This window comes from Vanessa tameamea, chromosome 23, assembly GCF_037043105.1.
Source record: "Vanessa tameamea isolate UH-Manoa-2023 chromosome 23, ilVanTame1 primary haplotype, whole genome shotgun sequence".
Taxonomy (NCBI): domain Eukaryota; kingdom Metazoa; phylum Arthropoda; class Insecta; order Lepidoptera; family Nymphalidae; genus Vanessa; species Vanessa tameamea.
Window position 1 is genome coordinate 3217307 of NC_087331.1, and position 20695 is coordinate 3238001.

General features: G+C 30.7%; 2 protein-coding genes across 4 annotated transcripts; one reads left to right on the top strand and one right to left on the bottom strand.

Annotated features, from left to right (window-relative positions):
- Positions 1 to 112: 112 nt before the first annotated feature.
- Positions 113 to 5371, bottom strand: LOC113397664 (uncharacterized). The gene is made up of 2 exons (XM_026636086.2): positions 5353 to 5371; positions 113 to 3742 (listed from the first exon to the last, which is right to left on the bottom strand). The coding sequence occupies exon 2, from the start codon at positions 3725 to 3727 to the stop codon at positions 185 to 187; it is 3543 nt and encodes a 1180-aa protein (XP_026491871.2). The 5' UTR covers positions 3728 to 3742; positions 5353 to 5371; the 3' UTR covers positions 113 to 184.
- A 2064-nt stretch (positions 5372 to 7435) lies between these two features.
- LOC113397699 (uncharacterized) lies at positions 7436 to 18744 on the top strand. Of its 3 annotated transcripts, none has more exons than XM_064218651.1 (14): positions 7436 to 8146; positions 8278 to 8425; positions 8920 to 9049; positions 9705 to 9880; positions 10099 to 10273; positions 10899 to 11036; positions 11372 to 11491; positions 14050 to 14175; positions 14602 to 14684; positions 15226 to 15304; positions 15675 to 15797; positions 16624 to 16706; positions 17253 to 17334; positions 17945 to 18744. In XM_064218651.1, the coding sequence occupies exons 1-14, from the start codon at positions 7860 to 7862 to the stop codon at positions 18529 to 18531; spliced, it is 2337 nt and encodes a 778-aa protein (XP_064074721.1). In that variant the 5' UTR covers positions 7436 to 7859; the 3' UTR covers positions 18532 to 18744. The 3 variants fall into 3 exon arrangements, with proteins under 3 accessions (XP_064074721.1, XP_064074720.1, XP_064074722.1); XM_064218650.1 differs by having other exon boundaries at positions 7437 to 8146; positions 17942 to 18744; XM_064218652.1 differs by lacking the exon at positions 11372 to 11491 and having other exon boundaries at positions 7438 to 8146; positions 17942 to 18744.
- The last annotated feature ends 1951 nt before the right edge of the window (positions 18745 to 20695 follow it).

The window sequence follows — 20695 nt, forward strand, 5'->3', positions numbered from 1 at the left end:
ATGGGTCACCTCGCATCTATTTATAATTTAAAAAAAAGCAAATTATATACTGTTACTAAGTAACATTTAATACTTAGGGTTTTCTATCAAACACTAAATAATAACAAAGTACTACATGGATATGTAACATATTTATTTAAATACATCGGTTACATTGGTAATGGTTAGAATATATACATTATTTTCAATTAAATTTCTGATACATAAAAGTTATTATTTCGTCATTGCCAAACTTGATAACTTTTTCCGAAATATTGCCCAGCTTCTGGTAACTTGAATACCGTGAACCAAGAAGAGTCAAAGTTAGTATAAATGTCTCTGGTACTTGACTATTAGTTAGAAGATTACATATACACATTTCTAAAACATCTCTTGTTAAATTTGTGTTATACAAGATCGTGTCGATTACATTGGAAATAACTTCAGTGATTTCAACATTCAAGCTACAATAATAAATGTTTTTCTCTTTAAGACAATTAATAAATGAGATTAACGCATCAGTAAACCCAGTAGCTATTACCAAGGTATCTAAGTGATCATAACTTAGTTCTCCATTTGCGTCAATCTGTTTGGGGCCCACAACTTTCTTAGAGATTATAGTTAAGTTGTAATTCCAATACAATAAATATATTTTATTCATTGGCATCGAGTGTAGGATTAGATCCATTATTTTCTCTAATATGGGCACCGTTTGTATTTTATCTGTGATATTACAAGAATATTTCAGAATTTTTTGCAAAATCTCCATTAAAAATTTATGCACTAAGAATTTATCATCGCTTTTCCCCATCAGTTCAATGCATTTTTTAATAATAATTGATGCTAGTTCCCAACATCTATTCAATTCTTTTTCGTTTTTAAAATTGACAATATATTTAACAGCAAGAATCCACTTCTCGTAAATAAGTGTGTTGTTTCCCCAAGTGTTGTCAAACATTTCTACCTTTTGTTTAAATGTCGTAGGCTCAATCATCTCATTTAATATTTTATTGCGACAAAACTCCATATCTACACTATGGATATTCTGCCCTATTTCTCTTATGACCATAATTTTCCTATCAACGTTCTTCGATTTTTGATCTGAAAATGTTTCGATCGCCTTCCAAGCTGATTCCAGATAATCACCTTTCAAAGACTCTGGCAAATAGCAACTCAAAAGGCTAAAAATTTCGTCGTCGTCATCCTCGTTTAAATCTAAAGTACAGGATTTTAATACCTCATAGAGACTCTGTTGCAAATTATCATCCAATTTATTTATATAATGAAATAGGCATTTGTAGAGGATTTTGCGCAGAGATACATTTTTTGTATTTTTCCAGACATCCATTATCAATTTCTTTAAATCTTCAGAATTGAAGCACCGGAATGCTAATCTTAAACCATGCTTTTGTACTGATACTGGTGCATCGAGAATGGCAGAAATAAATTCTATGGAGCTCTGTTTTGGTAAATTTGCTACATAGGAATTCAACATGGGCAAACAAAAGCTCAAGTAATCACCTTTTATAAATTTCAAAATAGCTGGTAAAGGTACAGGTGGCCTTGAGTAATAAGCAAAGCGACAAATACCTTCTTGAATCAATAAAATGTTTTGGTCAATCTTGTCATGAGCTACTTTTGATTCTGTCGGTGAGTACTTGGTAATAAAATTGATTTTGTAATCATTATCCGCAATATGAAATATACCATTAATAACAGTAAAAACAAGGTTACGTTTGTACAATAAACCTTCTTGTAATAAAAATGTTTCAAAGATGTTTATACAGTTCTTAGTGATATCATTTGAAAAATATATTCGTAGTTTTTTCATTAAACTGTTCAAATTACTGCAGATCCAGCCAGAAGAAAGTTTATCTATCGCATCTGGTAGAATATTTAAAAATTCTGTAGTATCTTGTTTTAGTAAGCGAATTAATAATACAGGTGTTAGACAAACAGGTTCATCCTCAGTAGTTTCCTTAAACAATTCTCTGTCTTTATAAATTTCCCAGTCAAGTTTAATATATTTATAAATAATATCTGGACAGTCATGCTTTGTCTTATTAAAAAATACCAAAACATCTAAAAAGGAACCAATGATGTTATTTATTTGATCTTTATTATCATTATTATATTCTTTGTCATCAAATCTTTTAATTTTTTCACTAAATAATTTTTTGAAGAACTCAAAAACAAGATCACTTTGATCATCAGTTAAATACCTGAAGTGTGGTTTGAAATATTGTTCTATTTCATATAAATATATTCCATCAACTTGAAGGTTTGATGGTATATCTTTGTTATTTATTATGTAATAAATAATAGCAAGCGCTTTTGTAGAATTCATATACTCTCCTGTAAAGCTTTTCATACTGTGGAAAATTTTATTAATAAAATTCCAACATGACTCATTAACATTAAAAATATTGTGCAAGTCAATGATTTTATTCAAGGAGTCTTGTTTGTTAAATTCTATCTCATTGACATGTCGCTCGTAGTAATATTGGGTCAGTTTCTCTAAGTCTTGCTCATTCCTAACAGCAGATACTAAAACTTTGACAATTTCAGCTCGTTTAGATCTATCATCAGTTTTGTATATATATTTTTTTATACCCTTGAATGCTATATCAAAATTAATAAACTGATACCACAGGTAATCTTCACCTGAACCCAACAGTTCCTTCCCTTGCTCTATATGCTTCAAAGCCCATAACTCTCTTTCTTCAACTGTTAACAGTCGATAATATTTTCGTTCATAAAAGTTTTTACTCATTTCAAATTCTTTGTCATGATATTTATTCATAAAAATTTGTCTTAAGAAGCTGTAAATTTCATTAAACGGTATCAAACTCAGTATGCTTTTATATGTTTCATAAAAATCCATATACCAGAAATGATTTACATCACTTGGTAACAAAGCAACAGCATACTGCTTAGCATCTTCGGCAGAACTATATTTCACAATAGTTTTCATGTTTAGGTTTTTTACATATAGAGAAGGATTTCTTAGAACTCTCTCTTTATGCTTGGTCATTATTTGCTTAGAGAGCCGTTGTCCTAACTTTGGTTCATTGTAACGGTCTTGGTGACCAAACTCTTCAAATAAATTTAAATATTTTTCTTTTGAAATAGAATATAAGTAACGAAAATGAATTATTTCATCTTTCGTAAACATTTGCTGACTTCTTAATTGTTTTAAATATTTCTCAATGAGATTGAATGAATTTCCAAAAAAATCCTGCAGGTCCAATTTCGTGTCAATTTTAATTTTGTTTTCTATGTACTCAAATTTGTGTGCTTCAGATGTAAAAATAAGGAATTTTAATGCATAATCTTCAAGTTTAACATTTAAACAATATTTATAGAAATTAAGCATTCTTTCTTCATTTCTCACGTGACATGATATAGCACAGAGCATTTTCTTTTTCATCTTAAACGACATCGATGGAAAAACATTATGATGTAAATAATCTGGATTAATTATTTGAGAAAAATCATCTCCATACAGCCAATCGCACTTCAAAGCTCTCGAAATGTATAATGTATCTCCACATTTAAGAGTTTCTATAATGTAATCAACGTTTTTATATTTCGAAGCAACGTCAATTTTAAACAATCGATCGACATCGGAATTTTCTTCAGAAGATCGAATTTCATCAAAGTTAGTTTTTTTGGAAAATGCTTCATTAACATGTTTATTCAACTCTCGTTGTCGCTGTGGCAGATTGGATCCGATTAGATCCAACATATTGCTGATTATTTTCTGTAACAAGTTTTTACATAAATCAAATAAATATATGGAAATACTTATGTATACACTAGGTAAGAGCTTTTTATTTTGATAATAATAATTTATATTTATTTCTTACTTATTTCTTATGATAGTATTGCACTAATAAAACATATATTTTTAAAACCACGTTAAATGGCTATTGTTCAGAATTATCAACACAGTTAGAAATTTGTTTTTATTAATTTATTTGATTGATGACTCCCAGTCTCATGCGACTCATTTTCATAGGGCACAGACTACAAATTTATAAAAGCGGATCTCATTTCAACGGGCTACACCGATGATAATATTGATTTTATCGACAATAACAAAGCGAAAGTATTGACATCAATCATAATAATAATGTTTATTCCACACAAAAATCATCTTTAAAAACAATTACATGGTTGAACTGTGTCAAAAGTCTTAATGTATAACAACATGGTCATCAAACGAAACACAGATCAAGTACTGGCTATCCTAGCTAGGCTAATTAAATGAAAAAAATGAGCATTATCTAAATCATATTCATGCGAATAAGTCTCTACCAAAATTAACATTTATGCGTTTATTAATTAGGATTTATAAATGTTCGCAGAATAATTTGAAAAGGGCGCCTTTTGCTGCCGGAAATCTAATTTTGTCTCTGATTCCGTTTCACTCAATCGAGTATAAGCGAGGTTCTTCAAATTTCACCTATCTCCAGCAGCGCTATCTAAATTTGTATTGTATAAATATGTATTAATAGACACTTTTTAAACATAATATACAAACATATTTCTCCTTACGCTTACTTTCTACACTCCAAAATTAATGTTGATGGGTACTTCATTCTATGTTTATTTTAATTAGGTCGTGCGAAGTTGTCTTTGCGGTATAAATATTGGCAAGTCCAATCTATCGAACGTCATGTATAATAATTATATTTTATTTTAACGCTATGGTGCAATAGAAATACAATTATAATTTATGCATAATTTTACATTTTATTTACGAGTAGTGGTAGTCGTATTTATTTATAAATACGTAGGCACATAAATTATTATTATGAATACATCTAGTTATTGAATAGCCGAAATAGTCGGTTCGGTACACGTAAGTAATAATTGCTTTAATATGTTATGTTTGTTTCTTTGCCTTTTTCGAGTAATATTATTGTTATTTAACTGTATTTTGTGTATTATTTCTTGTATTTTATAAACTCAAGGAACACTATGTGCCACAAAAGGAAAAAAAGAACAAACAAACATGATTTGACATTTAATTAACGCGATATAATTGGCCGTGTGGTAGAATAATCTGAATTATGGATTTTCGATAATAAATTAATTCTATATTATAGTATACATTTAAATATAATCATATAAATTTAAATGTTGCTCTTTTTTCTAGTTCTGACATATGTTCTTTTTGCAATTTTTAAGGTTTTTGGATTGGTTCGCGTAATATTGGTTATACTCGTGGTTCTGATTGAGTTGCGATAACTGTGTTTTCTCCGGGGGACTTTTGAGTTTTAACCCCGAGAACAGTTAATTTCTGTGCCTACTATTAAAATTATAGACTATTATTAATAATATAGACCAAACAAAATATTTACTTACTGTTAAGTGCACAAATGAAGTCGTCAAATATTTTCAGTGTAATCAGCGATAGCGTTTTATCTCTTGATACGTGTGTTTTTTTTACAAAATAAACTTGAAATCTATATATAATCTGTTATTTACGCTAAGGATTGATACATTAAACTTACTTTGTTACGAATAATGAAAATCGAATCTAGGTACGTTTGCTAAACAATTGAAATACAAGCTATATGTGTATATTATTTGGTATTTTTCTTCGAATCACTTTCGAAAAAACTACTTCCATTTGTATTTTTCTATTGAAATTTGGGATACATAAAGAAAAAATTATGCTTTTTAGACCTAGCTATGTACCTATGATCGACATTATTAAGAATTACATGATCAATTTCATGGGTTATTGTTATATTTAGTAAATAAGTTTTTAAGTATTCAGTATTCGGCCGAATATAATAATGACGGAATAGGAACCGAATATTCGTTGCAACTCTAATAAACACAACTATCGGTTTTATCAAAGTTAATAAAAAAAGTAAGTGGTATCGTTTTGACATGATAGAGTAGCCATCAAATTTTTAAAACATTGCTTGTCGCCTTCTAATACACTGCACCCAAAAAAGTGCATTTCAATAAAATTAAAAGAAGGATAAATAAACAAACGGTTACATACGGATACACATAATATTTTATGCAATTTGCTTAGAAAGCATATAAGCGCAGCTGTATAATTTTCTATAAACGAATTTTGTATAAATAAACTTCTATATATGCAATAAGACCAGAGTTTCATATCACACACAATCAGAGGCTTTGGATAAGTAACAGAAAATCTCAAAGGCATCCTATGACACCTCCAAGGCTTCATAGATATTCCTCGAAACCAGCGTCGGTAGTCGAGCGACCATTCGTAAATCCAAATTGTTTTCTATGAAGCAGGTTATGTCTGTTAAAGTGTGCTAATAATTGATTTAAATTTTTTTTTCAGATATACTACTGAGGGTAGATAGCATTGAGATTAGGCTTTAGTTGTTCGGGTCTGAAGAACTACCAGATTTAAATATTGGAATGACTTTACTATGTTTCATCAGGTCAGGAAATATATAACGTTGGTCAGAATTATTAAATATTATTGCAAGATAAGTTGCAATCATATCGATAATTGAATTTATCACCTTTACAGAAATACCCACAGATTGGCAGTTTACTTAATGTCTAATGATTTAAACGTACATAATTATTATGTGATTTGTGTTTAAAAGGGTAAAATTAAAGTTTGATTTGCATTCTCTTACATTTTCGTTGATCAATGATTCTGCAACAGCTGGAGAAGAAAAAGAAACTTAGTTGTCAAAAATAGTATGTCAGCAAATTTTTTTTCTGAATGTGAGGTTACTTCCCTTTTACTATTTACGACTTTATTATTATAATTCAAGGTCAATTCGGAGCTGTGACTGCCGACTCTACCAGTTTCACAATTAATTTTATTCGTTTTTATAAATCAGAAGAAAAAAATAGACTTTAATTGATATATTTTTTTAAATAATCACCCCTATCACCTCCTAACGGAAATACGTCGAATTACCAATAATCCTGTATATTTTAAATGCAGGGAAAACTGTTGGACTTTATAAATGTTATATACAACTTTAAGGGATGTTCAGCTGAAGAATTTTGTATTTCAAAGATTATTATAGAACAACCTCCGTGGTCGAGTAGTGTGTACACCGGTTTTCATGGGTACGCCACTCCGAGGTCCCGGGTTCGATTCCCGGCCGAGTCGATATAGAAAAAGATCATTATTTTTCTATGTTGTCTTGGGTCTGGGTGTTTGTGGTACCGTCGTTACTTCTGATTTTCCATAACACAAGTGCTTTAGCTACTTACATTGGGATCGGAGTAATGTATGTGATGTTGTCCAATATTTATTATTATTATTATTAAATTATATTTTAATTACATATTATAAGTTGTACGAATAAAAATGTATATAAAGGCAAAAACACGATTTATAATGCTCAAAGAAAAATATTCTTTATAGTCTTCAAGACTACCATATACATAAATACGATGATTTGACATCCTTTATTTTGAGTCTGTGCGGCTTTGTCGATTTGACAGCAGCATAGATAGACATTGCATTCTATATCTATAGAAAATGGCCGTTGTTGTATTAGGAAATACATCTTATTATTAATGTTTCTGTATTTAAATGTACCCCTGTGGAGTTGTATAAAGCTATGAGTATGTAATATCTAATATTACGATAACATGTATCATGTAATTCGTATTAATTTCTTTTGAAAATCGTTAAATATAACAGCACCATAAAACGCGGTTTTTCTGAGTATATATTTTTTTAAATATATGTGTAAATAAACTGTTTATTTATAAATACATATTCATTAAAAAAAAATTTAGTGAACGCATTGTATGGACTATATTTGTTTTGAAATTACCTTAATTTATTATCACGTGTGTGTGAGATTGAAATAGTGATGTGTTGATTGTTATTCTTCATCACAACAATGGGGGAGACCGAAGAATTCAATACTTTAGCATTCGAAAAGAAGTTAACACAGCTTAAAGATACTCAGGAGAGTATACAATCATTATCTGGATGGTGCCTAAAGCAAAGACTTCACCATAAAAAGATTGTTTCTAGTTGGTTAAACGTTTTAAAAAGAGTGAAGGTGGAACAGCGACTCGTCTTATTTTATTTAGCGAATGATGTTATTCAGTACAGTAAGAGGAAGAACTACGAGTTTGTTGAGAGTTGGGGTCTTAATTTACAAAAAGCGACGCCTTTAGTCAGGTGAGATTAAAGTGATTAATAACAATATAAATAACATTTCCAATCAAAATTGTATTTCAAGGACTTTGTGATTTTATTTGTGTAAATTAGAATAAAACTAATTGAACTAAAAAGGAGTAAATTCTCTTCAGAGATGAAAAAGTGAGGTCGAAGATTTTACGAATATTTAAAATATGGGAGCAGAGATCGGTATATGATGATGAGTTTCTCTCAGACCTCACTGGCTTGCTCAGTGCTGGAGCGATTAAAAAGACTGATGATGATCCATTGGATTTTCAAGTAAGTTGAATTTATTTACATAAGTAATAAAATAATTTTGTATATGTGTTTAAAATTATAATTCAAAAAATTTTATACATTTTGTACAAAATATTTTTTTGTTAATCTTATCTTGAAAACTAGCGAGACAACTATTATGTATTGTCAAGAATATTAACACATAACTAAAATCTTAGTAAAATCAGTGATGTTTCGGGAAGTTGTAAAAAAAAATTTAAACTGGTTTAAATTAAATAAAGATTTGGTCTCAATTGCTCAATATAATCAAATAAGATAAATTAATATGTCTAAAATTGCTATTTAAAAAAAATTCCAATGAATACATCAGAAATCTTGGACTTATTTCATCTACTTATTATGATATTTGGTATAGGAATACCAAATATATAATTTGTAAAAATCATTAAATTTATAAATGTAATAAATTAATAACATTATAAAAACCTTAGCAAAATATATTGGATGATTTGAAAAATATATTTTATTTCTTTCAGCCACAGCAGCTTGTAAATAAAATAAAACAGTGTACAGTTCTCGAAGCAGATACAAAGGTTAAATTAAAATATGTACATGAAAATCATTTAGAATTATCCGATGCAGATGCGCTGTGTGCTAGTTTGAAAGGTATTCATATTATTGTATTTATTATTAACAGCTAACTATAATACACTAGTTAACATAACAATAGTATTGTAAAAGGTTATAGTCCAAAATATGTAATCTCTAAGATTTAAGAGATTTTGTTAAGAGACAATTGTACATTGTCATGTAAACAGTATATACAATAAATTGAATATACTGTTTACAATAGTATATAAGGTCTGAAAATATATTAGTTTTATCATAATTATTTGCTCTGTTAACTTGTATATGTTCTTATTAAAACTTGCAATATAACAGTCTACAATGCAGCATAAGTATTCCTGTTATACTTAATAATATTAATTGCATCAAAGTCTCACTATCCGCCTTAGAGACATTGTAGGGCTCAAGTATGTCACATCTGAAAGCTGAGAATTTGTAATCTCAACCCCATCAATCAATTTTCTTTACATAGTCTGTATATCTAATCTGTTGGCACAACTAAAAATCATTGTTTTAAGAAATTAGTAGTTAAGATATTAAGTATCTTTGGCTTTTAATTACAAAATGATAAGAATATAATACAAAGTCTTAGTATTTGATGGTAGAATTAGCAATGACTGACTGGTGACTATGTAGGGCTTTCGTAATGCTCAACAAATGATGAGTGATACGAAATTCTTAATTTGTTCCACAGAAAGGAGTCATAAAGACGATGTAGAAAAGGAATTAAATGAAGGTATAGCTTGTGTTGAGCGTTATACACAGGCATTGCAGAGAGAGATTGTCGCCCGGGAAGCATTGTTAGCTTTGCTCACTTCGGCTAATCAATATTATTCTACCCAGAGAGGTGAAGTTAAAGTTGTTGCATATGTAAGTTTGATTATGTATACTTTTCATATCAATTAGTAAAATGTTAACGAGATCAAATTTATGAAATTGTTTTAGATTTAAGAAGGGTTTTAAATAAGATTAACTTATTGTACTACTTATCTATAATTCTACTCAAATTTGATTTAGTAATTACTGTTACATTGATAATTTTGATATTTTTACATAAATAACACAAGGAAATATGAATTTTCTAATAGGCTTACAAAAACTTTGGAGCCAGAGTGAGAGCATTAAAACGGAAACTTGATGAGTTAGTACCAACATTACCCAGTGCAGCGCCTTCACCCCCGCAGCATGATGAGGATGTTCCTTCTCCGGGTCCTGATGAAGATCTTGAATTACCAGCTCCTATTGAGACTGGAGAGGATGATGGTGCATATATTTATTAACTCTACATAACTTAATTTTATTTCACTTCATTCTTACTATTATTTATTAATTGATCTTCGAAACACCATCAATATGTTCATCAATTATTAAGAAAAAGTAGGAAACAAGTTCAAATCATAATAAACATGAGATATTTTACTTGGTGGTAGGGCTTTGTGCAAGTCTGCCTGGGTAGATACCACCCATTAATTAGATATTTTACCATTCTACCGCCAAACATCAATACATGGTATGTTTTGTTCCGGTTTTAAGGGTGAGTGAGCCAGATTAACTAGAGGCACAAGGGACATAACATCAGGGTTCCCAAGGTTTGTGGCACATTGATGTGATGTTAGGAATGGTTATTATTTCTTATGTGCTGATGTCTGAGGCCAGTGGTGACCACATGCTATCAGGCGGTCCATTTGCCTGTTTACCTACCTAATACAAAAAAACAAGTGAATACTGGGTATACTGTATAACTTAGTTTCATATATCATATTTTGCTATTTCATTTTCGTTTTTTCTCCTATAAATTTGATTGCTGGGAAGTTATTGTTGTCTCAGTGATAAATCCGCTTCGTACTTTAATATCTTTCTCGTATTTATAAGATATTATTTATTTCAGTATCATATAATATAGACCGAACATTCAACACATCTTTGTCAGCCGATGGTTCGTTGTACAATCTCGGTTTATCATCTTTCCTGACATCAGACAATCCGATGGCAATATTCAATGACACAGCCGAATTGGATATCAGTGGTGAGTTTTATAAATATATATTTTCTATTTGTAATAATTTAATGTGCGTAATATAAATACAAAATAAGTATACTTCTTGTTTGTTTATAAAAAAGATATGTATCATGATACGGTCCCTTTCTATTTACATTTTTAACTTTTACGTTTTACTTAACTTACTTACTTTAACTATCGGCTCTATGTCATAGTATAAGGTTTGTATTAAAAAAAAATACACAAGGGTAAGTCAAAAATAAGTTTGTTTTGAGATGAGATTTTATTTTAAATGGAGAATGTTTAAAACTTCTTATTTGCGTGCCTTTTGTATTTTCCAAAAGAGTGTTGACAATTTACAGCGAAAAAAATTGAGGTAATCAACTCCAGATCGACTGAAAAACAAGATTTCGATTTAGGAGAAATATTGAAGAACTTTGAAACTCCCGATAATAATTCGACTTCTTCCGAAAATAATTCAGGTACGGCCGGAAAAGAGTCCTTCGATAGCGTTACAGCATGTTTTAAATATGTCTCATACAATTTGTCCATATTTTATTTATTGATATTCATTTTAAAACGTAACAAAAGACGTCTACTTTCCTCTAATATCAATAAAAAAGAGGAATTAAAAAAATAAGACATTAAATCTTTTTCCATAAACATTACGGAGCCTAGTTTTTTATGATTGCTTTCTCATTGTATCAATTAATTTATTATATAGCGTGCATAGAAATAAAAATGTTATATTCTAGTTTATAGTATTGTTAATCATACATTCGTTATTTTTGCTTGTATTCATTTTTTAACTTATTTTTTCAATTTATGGCTAATTGGATAATTTCCAAATTATTTAATGCACATCCAAATAATGTCTTATATATATAGTCCGCACGCTAATATAATGGGATCTTTATCAATGTATTTTGAAAATGAGTTCAGTTCTCGAGCGATGGAGCGTTAGCAAATCAATTCTGTAAATATATTTTTTCAACTGGCAAAGCAAAAAGGGTAATGATTTTTTTGCAGATTATGTCAATGTATGTTTGTATGTATGTATGATCAACTATGGGAATAAGTATAAGACGTATAAAAATTTCTTTTCTATTTTTATTTTTTTCTTTTTACTTATTTTCCTAATCGAATATTGATCTTATTACTAAAGTTTTTTACAACCATAATAAATAACGCTGTAAACATCCCGTGGAAGGTCAGACCGCGCGTGTCTCAATTCCAAAAGGTCGGTTCCCATAGTAATCGCGCGCGAATTATACGAATTGCTATTTTAATCATTTAGAAAACCTATATCATCTGTACCTAAATCAAATCTCACTAGTTATAGCTTATTGTATTCCACGTTTGTTCAAAAATGTATAATATAATATAAAGACAATTGCAATGTCAGGAACATTAAAGAGAAATAAACAACTTTGACCTTGAATGGTTATGAGATCATTGTTCGAGATCAATATAATCTGTGGTGTACGTGAAAAAAGTCATTTTGAATGTCGGCAAAGTTGTTACAAGATTTTAGGAGTAAAATTTGATGTAAGTAGTTAAATGTAAAAGTCCTGTATTATATATAAAGGAAAATATTAATAGAGGACTGTTTTTAGTGCATAATGAAATATATTAATAACGTAAGCCGCTTTTTGTCCCAGTGATTATGGCACGATAGCTGCACATAAAAAATCGGTTAAATAATTTTAGTGAGCGGAAAAAAGTTCCTGGCCGATGGAAACGGCTCGACTACGACTGTATTTATACATATAAGAAAATATTTATAAAAAAAAAAAAAGAAAAAAGTAAACAAAATTAAAGTAAATGTTTTCGACAAACAACAATTCTAACTGAAATAATGTACACTATTTGACATTAAAATTTAATTTTAATAAGTTTTCATATTTTTTTGTTTTGTTTACAATGAAATGAAATCAAAATAATGATAGGTTCAATCACAGGTTTCGAAATTCCTAAAAACTTTTGAATAGACACAAAGTTTCACGAGAGACCTACTAGTGTAGCTGTTAAAAAAAACCTTGTTTGTTTCTTTCTCTTACTAACTTTACTTTTCCTGTCGTTGGATTTTTTGTATAGTTGGCAATTGTTCATAGTGATCATTTGATTTATATTATTTGTTTAATATTTTTTAACTTTATTTTATATGAATTGTTTTTTGTCTATTTTTACCAAATAGATCAATCGTCCAAAGAAATATATTCTCCTATTTTTTTGTTTGTAAAAAAATTTTCTTGTTCAAAGTTATCTTATATGTGATATGTGGATATCGTGTTGCTGAATGAATGAATGAAAGAAAATAGACATTTAATGATGAATGATTACTGATGTGTTAATAATCTTTTTAACGTCCAACTGGTTTAGTTAACAGGTGATCTCATATTAATTTTTATTTTTTTCAGCTTGATTTAATTTTTTGGAGAAATATATTCACAATCTGAATAAATATGTTTTATGTCCCGTTCACAATATAAGAGTAAATAAGGGTCATGATATACCAACGTCAGGAATTCTGACTTGATAAAACTCGCTCAAAACTTAATAGTTTGTAATGCTGTGTTCTAATTTGAATCGTGTGTGAGTGTTGAGTGTAATTTCTACTGCCCCAATGAGCAAACAAATTAGAAGCTAATAAGAATTTGTAATTTACAGCGTATTAACAGTATAGAAATAAGAAAAGTCTATATTTTTTACACTGTTTTTGTCACTAACAAAGGTCATTTACTATCATTTGCTTCAAATGTTCTTCTGCTAACCTACTATAATTTAAAAAAGGATCGTCTCTTTTGATTTTTTTTTGTTATTTTTTGTATTATATGTCGTTTTGTCTACAATGTGCACTGAATTGATATATCATTGCCTTTATGAATAATCTTTCCGGAATTCATTACAAAAGGCGAATAGTTTATGATAGAGGTTCTTCAGTGTGTTATGAATGTTTCGAATTAAGTCATTAAAATAATGATTCGATTAATTTAAATCTAAATCACAACAAATACTTAGCGCAATAGTTTTGTTTCAGCTGCCAGTGCGAATATTTCACAGAAGTCGCAAGATGCCTTGCCCGGTCTAGATCTCTTGACTCCCGATAGTACGGGGAATCCCGCCCCTCCAACGTCTTTTTACGGAACTATGGAGACCATCACAAGTAAGTATCCTTTGTTATCTTCTAAATTAATTTGTAGTGGCAAGTCTGCCCTATATAGGTACCATTAACTAAAAATCGAATTAATCCTAAAACTGCAAAGTTTTGTGTTGCTATATAAAACTTGAGACACGTATTTTAACTTGATATCTTGTCGTAGCTATATAAAAAGATTTTTGTACCGTCAGTAGAAAAAAAAACCATTTCATTTTAAAATTTGATATTTCTAATTTGTTGTGTAGTTTCATGATGTGTATTTTTTACCTATATCAGAATACTTTTGTTATGTTTATCTTACGTAATTTATTTGTTTTCGAATTTCGAATTTTTGAAATCTGATGCGTTTCAGATATCACACCATACATTCAGACTTACAAAATTTAACAAAACATATATGTATGTTAATTAATTAATGAAATTACATATCAGTTGCAGATGAGCCGGATCAGCCATACTTACCTGAAGCATTGACGAATACCCAATGGAATAACCCTACCTGGACTGTACCCGCGGTTAGTATTTAATATACACGTTTAAAAATTATTTGACTGCAAATATTATCAGTTGAAGGTGAATAGAAAATATTATTTAAAGCTTTGAAATTTCATAAGGTTTTATACAAATAGCTTATTTCAATGAACCTTTTTAATCAAAAAGAATATTCACGGTATGATGATCCTGATTTGAAACAGTTTTTTTTGATTCTGAAGATATTAAAGTATATAAATCATTACTATGAATATCGTAACCGTGCAGGATATTGTAGTGCTTGAATGTGAGTCTAAATATTGGTGCGCTCTTATGATCCGATGGAACGTCGTTTCGACCCAAGCAGAAGACTTTCGAATGCAGGACAAATGGGTTTACGCAGGAACTTACGTGTAGTCCACCAAACACCAGCAGGACTTTGAATTTCTCGAAATAAATCCTGTAATTATTTATTGCCCCGATCAGGGATTTAAACAAAAAACTTGGAATCAGCAGCATTACAATCTAACCTCTAGCCTGTAGACCAGTTATTTATTCTTCTTATTGTAATATATATTTTGACAGGACATACCACCAGCGGATGTCGACCACCGCGGTATATTGCCACCACCGCCGCCGCCGCCGATACTGCCGATATTGGGTCGTGAGTAAAAATATATACTATACGATTTAAAAATTAACATAATATATCTATTTTAGGGTGATATTCAAATTTTGAATTTTTTTTTCAAAAGCCTGTACACGGAAGGACTTGATAATCTTGGGTGCGTATTTTTGTTTTAAATTGGAATTTTTATATTTAAATATAACCCAACGACGTAGATCGGTCTGTTTGACGTGACGACATTATTTTGCCGTTAAGTATAGTACCCTCATTACGACACGTGTGGAATAGCTCTAAATGCCTATAAAATCCAAACTGTTGAGGATTTTGATACACCCAAAAACGGTATGTTTATTAGTGACTAATGTATGATTTTTAAACCCTTTAAAAATATGATTACTTTTTGTAGACATAGACGACGTGGACCACCGCCTTCTGCCCGGGCTGCCGCCGCCACCGCCCGCGCACCACCCCGCGACACACCCCGCCCCGCACCCCGCGCCCCACCCCGCGCACCACCCCGCGCACCAAGGTGTGTGTGCGCGGCCCGTTGTTGTACGCGGTGCTTCGTTCGGAATTTGAACTGTTCGATCGCGATACTATGTCAATATTATAAAGACTCATAGTCCGATGGTGGGAATAGTCAAGTTCATACGTAATTTAAAATATAAATTTATGGCTTTAGGTAGGCCGTCATTTTTAATAAGAACGTTAGTCATTTGTAACATAAAACGCTATCGAAGCTGTCTCCAGAGCGAAGAAGGAGCTCGCTATATCATATTTATTCAAAGTAATTATAAAGGTAGGTTAATTTTTTTGAGAAAATAATTATTATTATCAAGTTTTAGATGAGATATTTAATGCCTAAATTTCGTTACATCGGATATTATTAGCAGTACACCCTATCATCATCGTCAGCCCATGTTCTCCAAATACTGGAAATGGATATCAATGTAGCCCATGACACGCTATCAAGCCGTCTCTATATATTTTTATCTTACATTTTTTCAAACACCAACCGCCATTTTTCGTATGTTGTCTCTCGACCAAGTGGACTTATTCTTTAAAATTTTTCAATTCCAGAAAATGTGATCCGGCTCGGCCACTTCGACTTTCTAATTATCTATGATTTTTGTCGTTACTACAATCCTCGAACGTTCAAATTCAAAACGGTTCCGTGAGAATTATTGTAGGATAATTTTGTTGTGCACAATAATAAAAAAAACACGTTTAGAAAAAAAAATATTTGGATTTTTTTTTAAATTATTGTATAATTGAATACTTGGTAATAATAATAATTGTTATCAAATTGTACATGCTAAGTATTACTTCAATGTTTTATGTATATTATTTTTCAGATGTCGATCACCGAAATTTAATATCGTTAACGCACCAGCCTGCAGCGCCTCAGCCTGTTTCTAGACCGCATATTGTTGACCAAGTAAGTTTAGAATGAAACAGATATAGAGTGAGAGAGAAAGTGTGTAAAAAAGAAGTAAAACATACTTGGTGGTAGGGCTTTGTACCCTTCTGGGTAGGTACTACCTATTCAGATATTCTGACACCTAGCAGCAATACTTGGTACTGTTGTGTTCCGGTATCAAGTGCGATTGAGCCAATGAAGTACAGGGACATAACATCTTAGCTCTCAAGGTTGGTGGAGCATTGGCGAAGAAAGGGATGGTTAATATTTCTAACAGCGCCAATGTCTATGGCCGGTGGACCACTTAACATCAGGCCCATTTGCCGGCCCGTCTACCTATAACATAAAAAAGTCATATCTTATTATTAATAAAATACATTAATGAAGTATCTAATTATTTATGTAACTTAATAGCTGATATAGGATCATATAGATCTTTTAGGTTTCCATTCCGAACGAGGAGCTTCCTCGAATAATCTCTTTTGATTTATACGAAACGTTTAGGATAAAACGCTTCTTCGCAAACAAGTTTTACTTCTGTCATTTTAAAATGTTTTTTTCTAGGATTATAGAGTTCCGCCGATGCTGCCGCCGACGGACATTGTCGAGAGCGTTGACATGGATCTGTCTGAGGATGAGGAGCAACGTAAGTATATCGTTATATTTTTATATTCACCACCCAGTTGATTGATATATTAGATTTGGGTGAGCGTTATCTTTTGTAAGAATTTTAAATTAATTTATATAAAAAAAATATATTAAATAAAATTGTCTTTTATATTAGCCGAATAAACAAAATATTTTTTATCCATTTATCCGAGATAAATATATATGTAGATTAAATAACTAGTTATTTATTATTTAAAATTTTAATTTTAATTTAGCCGAGGAAGCAAAAACTACAATGACTAACCGTTTTACATTTGATGATAAATTCTCAAATATGTATCTAAAATACTATTTTTTTACAAATACCGATTTAATAATATACCGTAAGTTGTTCTTTAAGGCACTTTACAACATTTTTATAAAAGTAACAAAAATAATTGCACTTAATTATGAGGAATTTGTACAAATTTAAGAAAATAAATAACTTCTAAGCCGCCATGCTGTACAGAATTAGGTATCTGTATTTGTCCTTAAATAAAATGCAATAGCTATGTTATTGTACTTCGATATATTAAATATTTGCATGAATATATATTCACTATCAGTAATAAAAATATTTAGGAAATGTTTTATTTTAATTTCAGAAGGGATGTACCCGACGCAACAAATCCAGAACGAGCATCGACGCAATAGTTTCAACAACAATAAAGTTTTAGTCGGAGGCGATATCGAGAAAGTGAACCACGTAGATAACAACCACATAAACCTTGTACAAATGAACACTAACCCAATAAACGCTATGAATAAAGACGGCCCTCATAGTGCCCCTATAGTTACTCCCCTATCTAACCCATTCGACAATATGCCATCTGGCCTTAAGTTCAATATACCACCAAACTTCCAGAATATGCCGCCGAATTTCAAAAAGCCGGCAAGTTTCGATGAAATTAGAGAGGAAAACTCTAAAGATATTTTATACGAAGACGATCTGAGGAGCAGAAATTTGGAAGTACCAGTCGATCAAAGAAATCCTTCGCCACCGGAATACGAAGATTTTGCAAAAGATAGCGAATGGCAAGCGGGACCTAGGCCGTTTATGAATCAAAGGTTTCCTAGAAATTGGGGACCCCGGACTAACTTTAGACCACAGAACTACAGTCCCCAGTTTTGGCCGAGAAACGGTCCCAGACCAGCCAATAGATGGATGGGACCTCGGTCGCAAAGATTTTGGTGATCACGTGTTAGTGGTAGTGGTAGTGAAAAAGAGTTCTTATTTATAGTGATAGAAGCCTCTATTTTGACTGTAAGATTAGTATAGGGACTTAAATCATTTATGTATATTACCAGCTAAGTTTCATTTGGTCGAGTTGTAGAGGAAAAATTTTGGCTTGTTTTTATTTCAGAGTTATTATGCACATTATTAAAATTAAAATATAAGTATGCCGTATTTTGTTTTTATTGCAAGCGGTTTGTGAATTTGTCTTGTCTATGATTATAATTCGTTAAAGTTATTTAAGTACCCACAAAGAAACTTTATTGTCTTTGAAACTAAATTCTGTTACAGTTAAATCGATTTATTGGATATAATTGATAACATAATTTATATATGTCGATTTGTTACACAAAAGTACAAAACCTCGCGGGACGATTTTAGTCGCTCACGTTTTATATGCGCGATCTGTTCCAATAATTGTACCTTTTATGTCGTTTTAATATTGAGCATCTGGAAATCATTTATACTAGATGGAATTTTTTAAGCAGTTTTTAACCCATGGGATTTTATATAAAGTATAAAATATATTAGTAAATTTAATTTTACGTTTTAGGTATAAAATAGGTCCACGATTAATCTTCAGGATTCATATCAATATTAAATTGAGCGCGTAAGTAGGTCTATATTGTCTCGGTAACGGAACTCCAATAGTTTTTTAAAATTGTGTTATCTGTGGTTAAGTCTTAATAATTTCTTCCTTCTTATAATCCTTTCATTTTAATTTTAAGTCACAGTACGTCGTGACGTTATATATACTTGACTCGTTAATGTGTCATGACTATTAATTGCAGGGTAGGTGATATAACAAATAATTTCTTTAATAGTTTCTGCCTACAGTTACACCCGCGTGTGAGAGGGGAGGGAGCCGTAAAGTACTATGTGTCCTTTTCTGTAACCTTCGCAACGGTTATTATTTTTATTAATATAAATTATCTATATTTATTTTACCCCTACTTCTTGGGACTCCCCGTTATTAATTATTTATATATTTTAAATAAATTTAGATATTAAACAATAGTCAATAGACTTATATATTGCGAATTTTTCACATTAATAAGTCTAGGAAGAAAAATCTAAGAGAGTAAGTAGATTACAGAAATGTTAATTTAATATTATTTAAGGACGTTAATTTACGGTCGTTACAAAATACGCGAATAAGTTAGACACTCCCGATTGTTATGATTATCTTATTATGCAAATTGACCCGTTTGGACGATTCCAGTGGCAGGAGGAGTGAAGATAAACTAATAACGTGACCTTGAATTGCCATGACGTCATTAATAAAAAATCGGCCGTTTTGAATGTCAACGTCAAAGGTTGTGCGGAGCTATGGAAGTAAAATTAAAGTGGATATAAGTAGTTAAGAAGTTTGAATAATGCTGAATTCTAAATAAAGATATAATTAAGAACTGTTTGTTGTTATTAATATAGCAGAGCTAGTAGCAAATCAAATGAAATATGTAAATCTAAGGTTTGTTTATCTTTACTACTCCTACCGTTGAAATGTAATATAGTTGCGTTCCTCAAATATTGAACCATTTATCACCATAATCACGAACGTGAGAACTCGATATGGATCAACAAACGTGGATCTTAAAGACAGCTGGGTAAATCTTGGCATTTACTGTTATATATTTTGTTTGTCAATTATTTCGCTCACTGTGAAGGAAAACATTGAAAGTAAATCTGCTTGCGTCGAATTAAACATTAATTATTATTATATAACACATCATTAAAGCAGCATAATGTAATAAGTTCCAATATATTTTTATAACACTAAAACATTTGCTCTTAGGAATTGTTATTGACTGACAGGATGATCACAAACGACTTGACCTTGAATTTTAAATGTTTTATTAAAATCACGTCTCCGGTTTACATAACTTGGCTAAGTGTGGGCGTTTTTATTTAAAATAAGAATTTGAATAGAAATTAAACATCTATGAGTTATTTACTGGTTTCATATTATTAACGTGAATGTTATTACTTGTTGTATTAAAAAAATTAACCGAGTTTTAATGCCCAGAAGCTTAGTATGTCGAACGCTTTTTATAATTATGACGAATATTAATTTCGAAGTTTTAAGTGGATTGGACATTGGATACTAAAACAGACTTGTCAAACA